General features: G+C 39.5%; 1 protein-coding gene across 8 annotated transcripts in view; it reads right to left on the reverse strand.

Moving 5' to 3' along the window:
- The window catches only part of tcf4 (transcription factor 4), a 234,326-nt gene that overhangs the window by 215,581 nt on the left and 3,845 nt on the right, over window positions 1–14,900 (reverse strand). For all 8 annotated transcript variants that reach the window (XM_074691144.1, XM_074691138.1, XM_074691141.1 and 5 more), the window contains one exon: window positions 12,465–12,537. In XM_074691144.1, coding sequence (XP_074547245.1) covers window positions 12,465–12,537 — 73 coding nt within the window. The remainder of the gene's footprint in view (window positions 1–12,464; window positions 12,538–14,900) is intronic.

Consider the following 14,900-nt stretch of genomic DNA (forward strand, 5'->3'; position numbering starts at 1 on the left):
ACAAGCCTAATGTTGCTTGATCTTTTAACCATTCTCATTCAATCCTGTGAGTTTACAGTCCAGTGGCAGAACCTATGCAAGCTTATTCAGTCGAAAGGGCAGGAGCTATCAAAATGCTTTTGAAGGAAGACAGGACAGAAGCTATGTCGGGACATATGTGAAACCAGATAAGTTTGGAGGTTGAAACATAACAGAAAAAGAGAACAGAGATAAATAAGGATGAGGAGGTTAGTGAGAGCTAGAAGACGTAGTAGAACTCGGATACTTCGAGAGTGACGTATTCAATTCCCAAACCTTCATCTTCTCAATTAACAGCCTCAATTTTCCATAACACACTTTAGCCACTTACTAACACACATTCACATCTCACCTTTCACACACACGCCAGTTCTGAAACCAACATTAAATTCCAAAACAATTAAGCATGTCACACACATGCACTTACAAGCATAAATACACACATACATACGCACACACAGCCGCCTCCCAGAATAAGTTGCAGCCTCTAAATGGAGTGGTGTTTGTTGCGGAGAGGTGTTGAGCATTGCTGTAATTGCCAGGCAGGCTGGTTGACGTTGTATGTCTCTTTATTTTTTAAGGACCGGGTAATTAGGCACGGTGACTGCTATTGTGCCGCTACCGGCGGCGGTGTGAGCGAACAGGTGTGGGAGCGAATGCCGAAAAACACATGACAACCCCGACGTCACAGACCAACTGCAGAGCGAGGAGAAGAAGGGCTGTTTACCAGAGCCGAGAGGTTTTACAGAGAGATGCAGAAGATGAAGGACTGCAACTTATGTTAACCACAGGGGGGAGGAGCGGGTAATCAGTCAGCTGATTGGAGGAGAGGAAAAGGAGCAGACTGGTTGACAGGAGCAGGGACATGAAAGAGCATGTGAATATGACAAATAACTCCACCAGAAGTAAGGGATGCTTTGACCCAAATATCTGCTTGCTTCCATGTTTACTCACACTAGTGTTCTGATATTAGTATGACTGCAACATTGACACCTTTCATAATATTTGTGGCACGCTAACATTAGCTTCTTAGCCTCTAAAGGTTGGTGTGAATGCCTGTTAGTTTGGAGGCAGGTAGAATCAGAGGATTAGGGAGTTCACAAGTATTCATCTTCCAGGGGCTGGGCCAGATGAATATCTGTATGAAAATGGTCTGCAAGGGCTAAACAACACTGGGCTAACATTGACAACAATGCCTCAGGACATACAGTGGAGTTTTGATCAATGTTATATTACCTGCCAGAGCCCAACTGAAATAAAATGAAATAGCTGCATAAAGTGACATGTGCAAAGATAAACCAATCATGTTGGATTGTAGGCAATGCACGTTCTGTTTTTTTGTACCAGGTAAAGACAACACAGATCTGGCAAATTTCAAAAGGATTTCATTTTATGTAAAATAAAAAAGAAAAGTAGCACAGAAGTAAAGTAAAGTTGCCGGGATGCCATCTTGTCTCCCTGGAACTGCTTTTGTCCGCTGATTATTTACCATCTTTAGCTATCTTAACACAGGCATGCCCAATTTTTTTTTATTTTTTTATTTTTTTTGCATGGGTGGCCACATATTCACTGACTTCTAAAAGAATGTTTAGCAACATTACTCTGTCATATTCTTGGGTATTAGCAACATCAAAATCTTCCAACCTTAAACCTTAAGGACTCAAGAAGATTAAGTCACACTTTAAATCCTGTAGCAATTTCACAAAAACTGCACTCATTTGCTCAATTTCTGTTTCAAAAGGTTGAGAATAACATTGTTTGAAACTTCTGATAGATTTTCCTCATATCTGACTCAAAAATAATTGTGTATTTCTCCTACAGTTTAAAAGACAAGGTTCCACATGGGAACAAAAAGACAACTAGTGGTAGGCTACTTTCACACTGCAGGCCTCCAAACTCAATTCCAATTTTGTGTGTTCATATACATTTTTTGGTGTGACCTGTCTGCAGATTGTGAATTGAACTCATGCATGCTCAGTTGAACATTAATGATGTCACGCACAGGAGTTCACAGAAAGAAATATGGTCTCCCTGAGTTTTTAGGGCTTGTTGTCTTAAGTGTAGCTGCTTATTTGGGCTTGCTTTGCTGCCTATTTCTCTCCCAGTGCTCCATAATAAGAAACACAAATGAGCACTTTAGTTTCACTTTCGCTTCTGTCTGTGCACCCCTTTCTTTGCCCCCATCCCTTCTACTCTGATTTGAAACTGCCAGATTAAATGTGACTTGTGCAGATATGGGTCACTTATAACTGCAATGTGAACATAGCCATAGTCTGTTACAATACAGTCCAATCAGTTGATTTTAAGTTGAATTCGCCCCTTCTGACCTGACAAATAGCAAACCATAGCCAAGGATTTTGGGGTGTCACCAGTGTTGGTCATGCCATTCCTCTAAATACAGATAAGAATGTGGATAAATGCCAAAGACTCCCTACAGGTGATGCTCTTTATTTCCCAAGTAAATGTAAAAAATGACCACAAGACATAGTCCTAGCTCCCAATCCTTTATCAGCTTAATTCACCAGAAGCTGCAAACTGCTGGCCCTGTCCATGTTCAAAGTACCAAACCCTCATCAGACAACATCAGATGGGAACAGATTAATGCGGTAAAATGAAAAGGCAGTCCAATCATGAGGCTGTTACAGTTGCATTGTCAAATATAAAGGAAATATTCAGGTAATCAATACTTGATCTGGACTCTGTTCATATTTAATGTGAAGAAAAATGTGTTTCGCTCTGTCTTCAGCACCGCTCCTGACGGATAATGATGGGTTTTTATTCTGAACATACGCATCAGACAGGTAACCTGCTGCAGGTGTTACAACAGATGCTTCAAAAACAGACACTTTTAGCGCACAAACAAGTCATATAAAGACCAGCAATTAAACACTTGGCATCCATCAACTTTCTGTCAGCTTATTACAAAGTGCTTCAGAGACAAAAACACACACATGCACACACACACACTCCCTGCTGCCTGAAGAAATAATCTACAAATTGTTTACATTTGAATCTTTTGTCCAGTGCTTACATATACATAACGGGCAATAAAGGGGTGGCTTCTTAAAGAATAAAGATCTGAATTATGCTGTAAATTAGGTAAAAGCAGCACTACTGTGACCATGATTGGTTTGTTAAGTGGGCTACAGGTGGTGGATCAACAAAAAAATGGAGAGAAGGTCACACTTCACCTGGATTCGGATAAACAATTGATGTCAGAAAGAAAAATATCCGAGACCTCATGTAAAGACAAAAGAGTAAAATTATTATTGTATCAACATGGTTTGTAATCACAAGAAGTGAGGATGAAGAAACTATGTGGAAGAAGAACAAAAGTAAAAAAAAAAGGAGGACAGAGACACAGAGGAAGAGAGTTGTCGAAAAGGGGTACAGGGAAGACAAGACAGAAGCTGAAACTGGATGAGTTTTGATGTTAAAACATTGATGAAGAGAAAAAGAAAATTAAGGAGGCAGAGTAGGTAGAAAGTAAAAATGAGGAAGAAGGTGAGAGAAGATGGGGTAATAATCAGATACTTTTACCTTAACTACTTAATCCTCCATGGCAATAAGGACCCAAAGATGGCAGACGCCATATTGAAAACCTAATTTTAATTAATCTAGAAACAGACAAAGAGGAGGAGCACAGGCCAGCCTTAAAGCTCCTGGCAAACTGCTAGAACCTGACCACCTGTCAGTCAACCTGGCCACACCTTGAATTATTCACATATACACAAAAATTAGCTATTAAGTCAGGCATAGCAGGGTTTGTTTCAAAGTAAAAAGAGACACAAGGCCCTGTGGGGTTTCTTTGGCTTTTAAAGCCAGCCTCAAGTGAGGAACAGCAGTTTTGGAATTCTGCATTGACAACATTGTTCAACAGCGGAGGTTACCACTTTTATTTCCTTTACTAAAATTGGTAGTAAAGTTAAAAAACTTTCAATAAAACTCAACTACACAGCAAAGCCTCTGACAGTCACCGACTCACTCCCCTGCCCTGTTAATATGAAATCTTTCAGGTTTGTTGTCTGCTCTCTGCCTGGTGGAGTAGAGCTCACAACGCTCCACATGTATCAGGAAGATGGTGAGCCACATTATGATTGTTCCTGCTTTTCACCTACAGTTCATTGATGGATGTACACCATTACTGAGAATACATTGAGAAAAGGTGTGGTGAAACCACCATTTATCTCCTCAACCCAAGCTTTTTCAGTGGCTACACAAGACCAATGTTTTGTTTTTTTCTAACCCTCACCTGCACCAACCTAAAAGTTGACAAGCTAACTTGACAACTCAATTAAGCTAAGTTAGAGAGTCTAAACTTAAAAGGAAGTAAAAACTGAGCTGAAGCTAACAGCTCAGCCTGGCTCAGCACGTCTCTAGATCGTCTATGGGGAAAACATATGGAGCTCCGACTCGGTAGCGAGCCGGCCCGACGAAGCAAGCGGCATGTCAATCTCCTGAGCTTTGAGAAAAAAATACAAATCCACTCTGAATTCTCACAGACGCTAACCTTGAAATCACAGCCATTATTAGCAGAGTCATTATTAGCATTAGAAAAGCAAATGGGGCTAATAATATTTGCCATTATGGCTAAAAACGCCTATTAATCCCTAATCCGCACCACAATTAAGAGCATGGCTGGGTGTTTTTGTGAGTCGTTCTGCGCCTCCTTGTCGGGAAACGAGACAATTTAACCGCCCCAGAGGCAGAGAGAAGTGGGAGGGTGAGGTATTAAGCAACTGGCTCCCGTTCTCCATCTCTATTTTGAAAGCGATCAGCCGGCGTGTTTTTGAGTGACAGGCGTAACAGAGGCAGATTTGACTGGATAGAGACAAGAGGGTGTCGGTGGGGGCGTCGCTCGCCGCGTTGAAGCATGTTATCTGTCTCAGTACAAGTGCATCAAATCAAACGGCAGAGGGGATATTATTAAAGCAGCCCCTTTTCTCTCGGCTGTGAACTGTGACTTAATAAGCTATGCCAATTAGGGGAACAAAAATCAGGCATGCCATCGGGGCTCTATCTATCCTCGCCCAAATTTCTCTGCTAATGCATGAAGTGTGCTGGCAGAGGTGACAGTGCGGCTGTGTGTGATTCTCTTTGGCTTTGACAGGAAGAAGAAGACAGGACAAAAATATATGAAAAGAGAAAAAGCTTATTGATTGTAGGATTGTCTCCTGGCAGTTGATGACTTTGAAATCTGAAGACATTATTTACTTTCCATTTGGCCTTCAAATCCTTTTCCAGCACCAGAATAAATTCAGCGTATCCAATAAGTGACTCAATCACTGAGGCCATGCTACCCCCTTTTTCTTACACTTTATGTTTCAAAGTATAGATTTCCCTTCTGATTTTTTTTTAAATTATTATTTTTGCTCCAATCTTCTCAAAAGAATAAACTTACTTCCCTGAATTTCTGCCCTGTCATTTTCATTCATACCCTTATCCATGCACTGCACACTAAACTTATTTTCTTTTGATATTTTTCATCTACCTGTCATTTTTCTCCCAACCTTTCCTTTGGTTCTTTTTTCTGAAATCTTTCACAATAATAACCAGGTTGGTAAACACCAAACCAGCTGCACTTATTTCTTGATACTTGAATACTTGATTCTGATTGGTCTAGAGCCCATAATGAGGGTTCATAGTTCTTAACTGCAAACACAAGTCTTGGCACAATCTGATCACACATGGCATAGATCAATTCAGAGGAAGGAGTCTGACATGTTTAACTGCTGCCTGTGGACACTATGGTAAAAATGATTCTGTTAGCATTCAAAATTAGTAGATGACATAGAGGATACTTTGAATATTAGATCTTATCAAAGCAAAACTGTTGAGCGCATCTTGAAACTAGTGATCCCAAGTCACTCCAACTGTAAGAGGTAGTGACATTTTCCTCATTTATGTTTAAAAGTGTGTCAAAGCTCTGAGAAGATGGAGAGCTGAATGAAGACAGGAATGCCAGCAGATATACAGAACTCCTGTTCACCTTGTCTAACGTTACCCCAAGAGGAAATGTCATGCTCTTGTTCTCCTTTCTTCTTCCTTCCCAGGTCAGTTCTCTCCTACTTTCTGTCTCTTTCATCTTTGACTTCCTTTTTCTTTTCTTCTTCATTTTCTCTTCTCATTTGTTTCCTTTTTTAGTTTAGGACTTTTCCTTTCTTAACTTCCCTATTTATTTCTCGCTCTTTCTGTCTTGTGTCTCCTTTTCCTTTCCTCCCTCCGTTTCACTGTTTCCCCTAGCTTCCCTATATTTTGATGAGTTAAAGCCTCCGTTATACCTATCTTCATCATGTTTTTTTTTTTTTTTTGGCTTTTTCTTACTCTTTTCTTTTTATGTCTGCTGACACTTGAGGAAACATTCCCTTCATCTCTCATTGCCAACTTCATGTTCCATGGCAACAAGGAGGATGATGGTTGCCCTTCCGCCCCCAAAGCTGCCTTCCCATCCCCCTTTTTGGTCCAAACACCAAGCTCTCTCTCTCTCTCACACACACACACGCACGCACGCACACACACACACACACACACACACACACACACACACACACACACACACACACACACACACACAAAAGTTCATTTTACACACATGCATTCAAAATCTCTTCAAATCAGACAGACATTTCTATGCCGAACACTGATTCTTTCATAAACAGATTTACACTCTCTTTCTCGCGCTCTCATACACACATGCACTCGCTCACACTCACTTACACACACACACACCTCAGTCCCCTTCCAACACCATTGACAGGGAGACAAACAGCGGATCTGAGAGGTTATAACAGCGTTAAAAAAAGAGGAAAAACACTGGAACCAGCCAAGACCTGAAATAGACGAGTGGCAGCGTTTTGACAGGCAGAGTGAAGCCGCACAGGCGCTGAACGGCTTCATCCAGGAGGAGATTAGAAACACACACAGAGTTTGAAGTGTGCATTATCTTTCCAGGGATGATCCCGAAATAAACAACAACGGCAAAATCTCCCAATAATTAAAACGCCTAATCCACTTCCTGGTTGGTGATGACCGTGGGCTGAGCGTGTCAGCCAGGACTGGTGGGGATTGTGTGGCGTTTATGTTTAGACGCTTTTTGTGATTTAAGGTGAATTTATCGCCCAAAAAATATGAGGAATTACATCGAACGAGGAGAGGGCTTCAAAAGTGAAATGTATTCAGAGCATTGTGTGAAGGTTGTCACTTTAAAATTCAACCTCTACATGATTTCCATGTTTGTAGAAAAATGTCATTTCTTATCCTCAAAAGCATCGGATGAACCAAATCCTAAACCTGTTTCCATCCCATGCCTCTCTGTCAGACTGACATGTTATTTTTACACTCCTGTGTTTTTCGCTTTCATCCAAGCTCTTGTCTGCTTTATGTCCTCATTCTGCTGCTGATGCTGTCTGATTAAGCCCTGTTTACCAACCTCCACCTCATTTTACAAGTATTTGGGGACAAACTGTCTTCTTTGTGTTACCAAATGTTTTTGTTGTGTATTAAAAAAAAAAAAAAGTGCATGTTTTTTTCTTTCAAGCTATGACATTTTGACTGCCTCTGAATCTTGTACTAGTTTATTATTCACATTTCCTTGCGTCATCTTCAGCCCTGTTGACTAACCTTCACCTATTTCACTACACATTAGTGGTCAAATTGGCTTCTTTGGGTGCAGAAAGTTTTCGTGTGATGGACAAATTGGTTTGCAGTATACACTATTTTGGTGGAAACAGTTGGTCTGTAGTGTCAAAGCGAAGTTATTTTGACTATTTTAGCATCGTCCTTGTATGAGCTGATAACTTTTATCTCCTTTACCTCTTCAACTCAGTTTCTGTTGTTGTCTTGTTGAGCTCTGTTTACCAACCACAGCCTATCTCACCTAATGTTTTCTAACTCTGAGTTTGGTAAAGTTGCACACCTGTCACACCATAAACCTCCTTTGCTTGGTAAAGTTAAAGTATATTTTATAAATAATACATTCATTTTTGACATGTTTGCCTTTTTTGTCTCTCAACTCCTCTGTGTACACACTTTGATGCTGAGGTTGTTTCGTTGAGTCCTGCTGAGCAGTTTCATTTGTGTTTAGGGAAGAACTGTGCTTTATGTGTTTGAAAGATTACATATTTGATCCTCAAATAATAAAGAAAATCCCCATTATTATTTTTTCTTTTTTGAGGAGCTTTGAAGATGAAGTCTAAATTAAAGCAAAGAGGTATACTATGTTTACTGCCTTTAAGTTATTTCTGTCACTTCTTCCAAGCATTCCTGCTGATGTTGTTTTGTTAAGTCTTGTTTGCAAACCTCCACATACTTCATTAAGTATTTATGATCAAACTTCTGATTTCAGGTTTTAAGAAATGGAAAGTTTAGAATTATTCTTTTCCATTTTTATTTCAAACTTCTGTTTTTTTTAGGCAAACATTTTGCATGTTTTGGATAGATACAAGAAAAGACTACCTTTCCTTCTTCTTGGTATTACATCACAACTCTTGTTTCCTTTATGTGGGTGAAAGACATGTAACTAATAAATGTCAATTGGTATAACCAATATTTCTCATGAAAAATCTAATATTGTGCAAAAAGTTGCTGTGAATACTGTTTTAGCTGTACACTACACTGGAAAAAGGAAATTTAAATGTTTTTAAACCAAATGGCCCAAAAATAGAGGGTATTGATGTCTACAGCACAATGACTGACTCAGTTCAACAAAAATCCATGTTATCAAGTTTAGAAATTAAATATTTAAATGAATTTTGGGATTATATTTCATAAAAAATAACTTATTTCATCCTTACACTTGTATAACTTCTAGAAATCTTAATGTTTTAATACTCGTCATGCTTTTGTTGTACACCATTTGACAGTTTAATGGGGTCAACTTTTTTAATAGGTTAAAAATGCTTGAAATGTCATATCAAATACTATGACACCAAGAGAAATGCAAACTACACATTTAAAAAAAACAACTTACATGTTGTTTTAACAAGCCTCAAGCTGATTTTTGACACCAACCTTTATTTGTCACTGCCCCGTATCACAGTTTGTAGCTAATGTCTTCTTGTTAAGCTCCAATCATCAGCTTTAGGAAGTTTCACAAGTTTTCCTTTTAAGTTCTTTTGTGAGAGGTGCCATGTTAATGACCTCACTGTCTTTTTGTATTTTGTATTAGCTGATTACTCTTGTTTCCTTCATGCCCTCATTTTAGTGCTGATGCTGTTTGATAAAGTCCTGTTTACCAACCCCAAAAATAGTTTCCTTCTCTTCTGTTTTACATTATCATTTGATCATTTAAAGCTTAAGGTCATTACTGCTGACAAAGTTCCAGTAGTTTATGTAAAAACATGACATTTACTCAACTTCCACTGCTGCAATGGATCACTTTCATCCTCTTTGCATCCTTATTTCATTGCCGTCTTTCATTTAAGCCCTGTTTATAATGTTCTAATTGCTTCATATCTTGTATTTAGAGAGAAATGTGCTGTTTGCTAATGGGAAACTTTATATGGCAGACCAATTTTTTTTTGTTTGTTTCCAGCATGAAGTATGAAGATAAAATGTATTTCTCAGCGTGGGACTGGGCGTCAAAATCCGACACAGTCAACTGTACCTGTCGCTAGGATAACTTGTCAAAAAGTTTAATATAAAAGCATGATCTTCTTGTAAATCAAGCAGTTATGCTAACACAAATTCATCATTGGAAGCACCTGCTGGGTCGCAAAGTCAAATTTGAGCCTCTGTCCAGTGTATTAGCCAGTGTTCCTAGATTAGAGTAACAGTAAATACTTACTTTGTCTATCTTCCTGCAAGTTTAGGATGTTTTATAGTCTGAATAAAAAAGAAAATTTAGCAACACCACCTTCATTGGGAGAACTCGCTTCAGTCTATAGGGACCAATTCACCGGATAAAATGAAAATATTTTCTCAGTTCATGCAAGTTGAACTCATTGAGGGAAAAAAGGATTTCAGCATCTTTAATTTGTTTTTAATTTGTTTAATTAAGTTTTCTGGGTCCCTTGGTGACCCCCGAGCAGCTGCTAAATTAAGATCAGGCCTATAGGGCCAATGATGAGGTGCTCTGAGTTTTAATAATGGCATATAATTTGATATAAATTGACAAGACATGATAAGATATGATACTCCACACTCAGGGGAATTAAAGTGCTGATCCTAAATAATGAAGAAGCAATACTTGAAAGGAGTTTACAGCACCACTAAATGTACCTCTGTGGCCTCTGAAGAAAAGTCTGACATCTGAACCTGTGTGGACCCGGTTCAGTGTCAGCTTGTCCCCGCTTCTGTCCTCACCCCAGCTTTTGAAAACCGCTGCTCTTGTGGTTGTGTAGGTCTATAGAGTTCTAATTAGCTGCATTCACAAACAGCGCCGGGCTCATCAAAATGCCGAGGCCTGCAGAAAGCCACAGCAGGGGTGAGCGCAGTGTGTGTGTGTGTGTGTCTGCCAATGTGTGTGAGTGTGTGCATGCTGCATCTTGTACATGTGGGTGTTTAGATGTGTGCACTACAACCAGAGTGTGATTTGTGTACAGGGATGAGTGCATTTATGTGTTTGTGTGTGACACTAGTGTGTGTTCCTGAATCAAAAGGAGAATAACCAACAAAATGAAGATTCACATCGAAGCAGCAAAACAAGGCCCAACAACCGCTACAAATTCTACAAAAACTCTGCCGTTTTTTCCTCAAACTCATAACATCCATCGTCCTTTCACACATTTGTATGCACGGCACAGCAGCAAACAACACCGCTGAACCACAGAGCACGAACAACAACAACCACACAACCAAGCAGTAAACAAAGAAGACGTCTCCACATCCCTCTGTTTTGCAGCCAACAAACAAAATGGCTTCCGAGCGCCGTTCTGAGGCAAATAAGACGAGCGGCAGAAGCAGAAGAGAATCGTCTGGTTTCTGTGAAAACCTTCCAGAAAGATTTTTTTAAAAAGAAAGTATCCTGTTTTGAAGAACAAAGACTGGGCTCATCTTGCACAGACTGAAGATGTTATGGAAGACGCAGGCAGTACAATGAAATCCTGGAAAGCACAAGAGGGAAAGCAGCATGGTCTACAACCTGATATATGATCACAGCAGAGATTTGGAATATATAAACCTTCACGTTCAGCTATATGAGACTGCAAAGATCAAAGGATCTTCAGCCATTCACATTTCTGTGATTGAGCCTGCACTTTGTGCTGTCTGTATCTTGGATTTCAAGCTCAGTTACTGAAGTTTTCTGAGCTTTACTCCCAACTTTGGGGGGGCACATAAAATGCAGCATAAATCAACAATGTTTCAAAGTAACCTTTTGACTGTTCTTCAAACCAGCTGAATTAAAAAAATGAAAAAGGACTGGCTAAGTTAAATATGTTGCAAAATAGTAACCCAAGTGCCACAACTACATCTAACTCATCATTTCTTCACTTGATGACTGAGTAAATATGTACATAGGCAGGCTAGCTTGTGTTTCATGAGTTCATCTCACTCACTAATGTACATGCAGATGTGTGAAAATATAACACTGATCAACAGAATTGGTCAATTTAAGCAACTGACAACTGGCTTAACACATTTAAAACAATATAAAGTCAAAGCCCCCATGTTCCACCTGTTGGAACCAAACTTTGCCTTCACAATGCTAACAACACAAGTGTTCAGAAAACACAGTGAGCTGATCTCCACAAAACACTCACACGGAGGCAGGAAAGAGTGAGAGCAGCAAGTCAGAAAAACAGGAAGTCTCCTCCAGGAATGAGCTGGAGCTGCTGAGAAACAAACTTGTTGCACCAAATTAAAGGACCATTAAAAAAAATCACAACATTACACCACAGCATTCAGGTGTCATCTGCTTTGATGGATCGCAACAACAAAAAGGAATATTTGGCACAGCATACACTGGTGTGTAACAGGTAGAAAGTGCTCAGTGCAGCAACAGTCCCCAACAAGTTTGCTTCCTTTAACTGAGTAGGATGCAATACAAAGTGACAGTGGCAAGTTCTTTTAGGAAAGTTTTTCTTTTACAATTCTCTTTATAGGAATTTAAGAGCTCAGGCCAGAATTCCACTCAAAGATTCGAGTATGAAGACACGGATGCACAACATTACAATGCAGCATTTTCAGACCAAGCCCCTGCACTGTATGAGAAACATTTAAAGGTCTTACAAAAAAGTTAAAGAAGAAAACACCAAACTACTCAAGGTCAACCATAGCATTCCAAACATAAATCAGTTGTATGTTTAAAAGATATTCTCCTCCACACAAATGTTATCCATACGGCAAATAGCACAAACTCCCAAAACTGCATCTGCACGCACAGAACGTGGTTACAAGGAAATTCAAACAGCAAGCAAAGCAGCAGCGAGCAGGTGTAAGAAGAAGGAGAAAAGGGGGGGAAGAAGATGGCAGGCAGGGGGAAAAAAAGAGGGAGAAAGATGACGTACTTGAGCCGGAGAAATGTCCGCTCCCCAGGGAGGTCGGTCCGTTCTTTCCACTGCTAACAGGAGGGGAAAACATCTACAAGACAAATAGAGCACTCATTACCTCCGAGAGCACTGACACTGCAGACCGCAAGACACATCTCTACAGAAACATCACTGCAGCTACACATGAAGAGCTTCATTCCAAAATGCCGGGCCAAGATTTGCCTGAAAAATGCTGCTGCCAGACTCTTAGCACATTACAATCTTTCAAGGAAATGTCTTAAATTCAGAAGCCATTTGGTGTGGTTCGTTTTTATTCTATCAGAGCATTTTTCGGCTTTTATTTTTTATTTGTCATTTTCATTTTGCCTCAGAAAGAAACTCTTCTTGTAAATAGAACAGAAAAACAAGAGGGTCCAGTATTACTCAGGCTCGGTTCACAATGAATATAAACCATATGTCTAACTTTTTCAGGAACTATTTACAACACAGACCTAAATAAATGTTCTTCTTAATATGTCTGAGGTCAATTCCAACAGGTACAGAGGCAAGGCAAACATGAGGACCTGTTAGAATCCTGTCCTTTAGAAAAACAGGTGTCTACAAAAGTTTTAAGTCAGTCCAGAGTCAGTGGGTGATGATTAAGTCAAAAAAAAAGAATCTTCATTTTAATTCAAGGATTAGTCTCAAATTACCTAACTTTCACTTACCTAGCCATAACTTAGTCATTTCTTAGTAAATAAATCCCAAGCAAGACCTGGGTCAGAAAGGTGGGAGCAAGTCCCTAAAAAACAAGATCAAGTGATATGTGGCTTAACTTTCACACTTCCCCAAGAGTCAGTCCAGGATAAATTAGTCCACTAACACTGTAAATCACAGGTTGCCCACATATTACTTGGCCCTGACTTGATCAGTGCTGTTTTCGTAAGTCCCTGTTAAATAAGGGCTGAGTAAATAAGTCTCTTTTGACTCATATGTACATTGATCTGAAGTTATGAAGTCCCAAGTCAATTCAGTTGGCGTCCATCCTCTACAAGTTAGTCAAAAGAAAGTGTGTCCCAAGAACCTATGTCCTAATCAAATCCAAATGTAAAATGTTCTAAATAAGTCTGAGGTAGCCGAGTCTTTGGGCACTTCCCCGAGAGTCAGTCCAGAATAAGTTAGTCCCAAGGAGACACTGTAAGTCCAAAGTAGCCTATATGGAACTTAGTCCTGAGTTGATCCAGATCAAACCAGTGCTGTCTAAGTAAGTACAGGGTAAGTGAAGCCTAAGTAAACCAGATCTCTTTGAGTCATGACTGAATAGGTTCCAGTTTACTGAGTCCTAGATTGGTCCAAAGCCAGTCTGTCAAATATTTTTGTACTAAGACTCAATGTATTGAGCAGGTCTTAGTGGGACTAAGTCATAGGTGGGGTCAGAATGAGTCAGTCATTAAAGGGCCGGGTGCTCAGGTAAACCCGGCTCAAAACAAGAGTGAGAGTCCTGAGTAACTAAGTCCTGAGTTACTGTAGACCCATTTATGTCAATGGTAATGGAGATGTGAGAAAGTTCACAATGCATCAGTCCTGATAAAGTACTATTCTTTGGTGAAGCATCAGAAAGATGGAAGAAGGAAAGCCTGGAGTAAATCAGTCTTGGGGAAGAAAGTTCTAAGTCTGTAAAGACTGAGTAAAAGTTCAGAGCAAGTATTGGGCATTTTTGTCTTGGGTAAGTGAATCCAAATCTTCGTTCAACTTCTGAAGGGCACATTTTGGTCTGTTGTAACCAAGTGATGAGTAAGAACACAATCGGTCAGTCCCGAGAAAATAAGCAAGACCCAATTGAGTCAGGCCAAAGATGCAAGTCCTTGGCAAGCCTTTGGCACCTTAGTCCTTTGTAACCACGTTTTGTATAAGTATTGGATTAGTCAGTCGTAAACAATTAAGTATGAACTTACAAGGGCATTCGCAAAATATAAGGTTTGTCCTAAGTAAGTTGGTCCTTAGAGCAGAATTTTAGAGGTCAGTCCGGAGTAAGTAGTGAGAGTCATGGGTGAAGTAAGAGTAAACCTTAACAAATGTTAAATATAATTCCTGAGTTAGTGAGGCCTGGCTAGGTAAACCCAATCCATGTCTAGATAAAGTAAATCTTGAGTCAAGTCCCAAAAATGACAAGAAAACCTACGTATGTCAATCCCGTAGAAAGGTAGGTATGTGCAAGGTCAAGGCCTTAGTCAAAAGCTACGAGTGCTGGTGCCCAACTTCTAATTACAAAGTCTGCCACTTTCATATATTTAATACTTAACATATTAATATATATACAACATATTAAAAAATGCATTCTCATGTTTTCGTGTTAACTTAATTCTACAATAAATGAGTAGTTACAAAGTTGTCATTAATTTGACACATTATAAAAATCGTATATTTTTTATGTCTATAAATGATCAAAAATAATTTAAATTCAAACAGCCATGG

Source organism: Halichoeres trimaculatus, unplaced genomic scaffold (assembly GCF_033239565.1).
Source record: "Halichoeres trimaculatus isolate MK-OKI-2021-1 unplaced genomic scaffold, fHalTri1.1 fHalTri1_scaffold_16, whole genome shotgun sequence".
Taxonomy (NCBI): domain Eukaryota; kingdom Metazoa; phylum Chordata; class Actinopteri; order Labriformes; family Labridae; genus Halichoeres; species Halichoeres trimaculatus.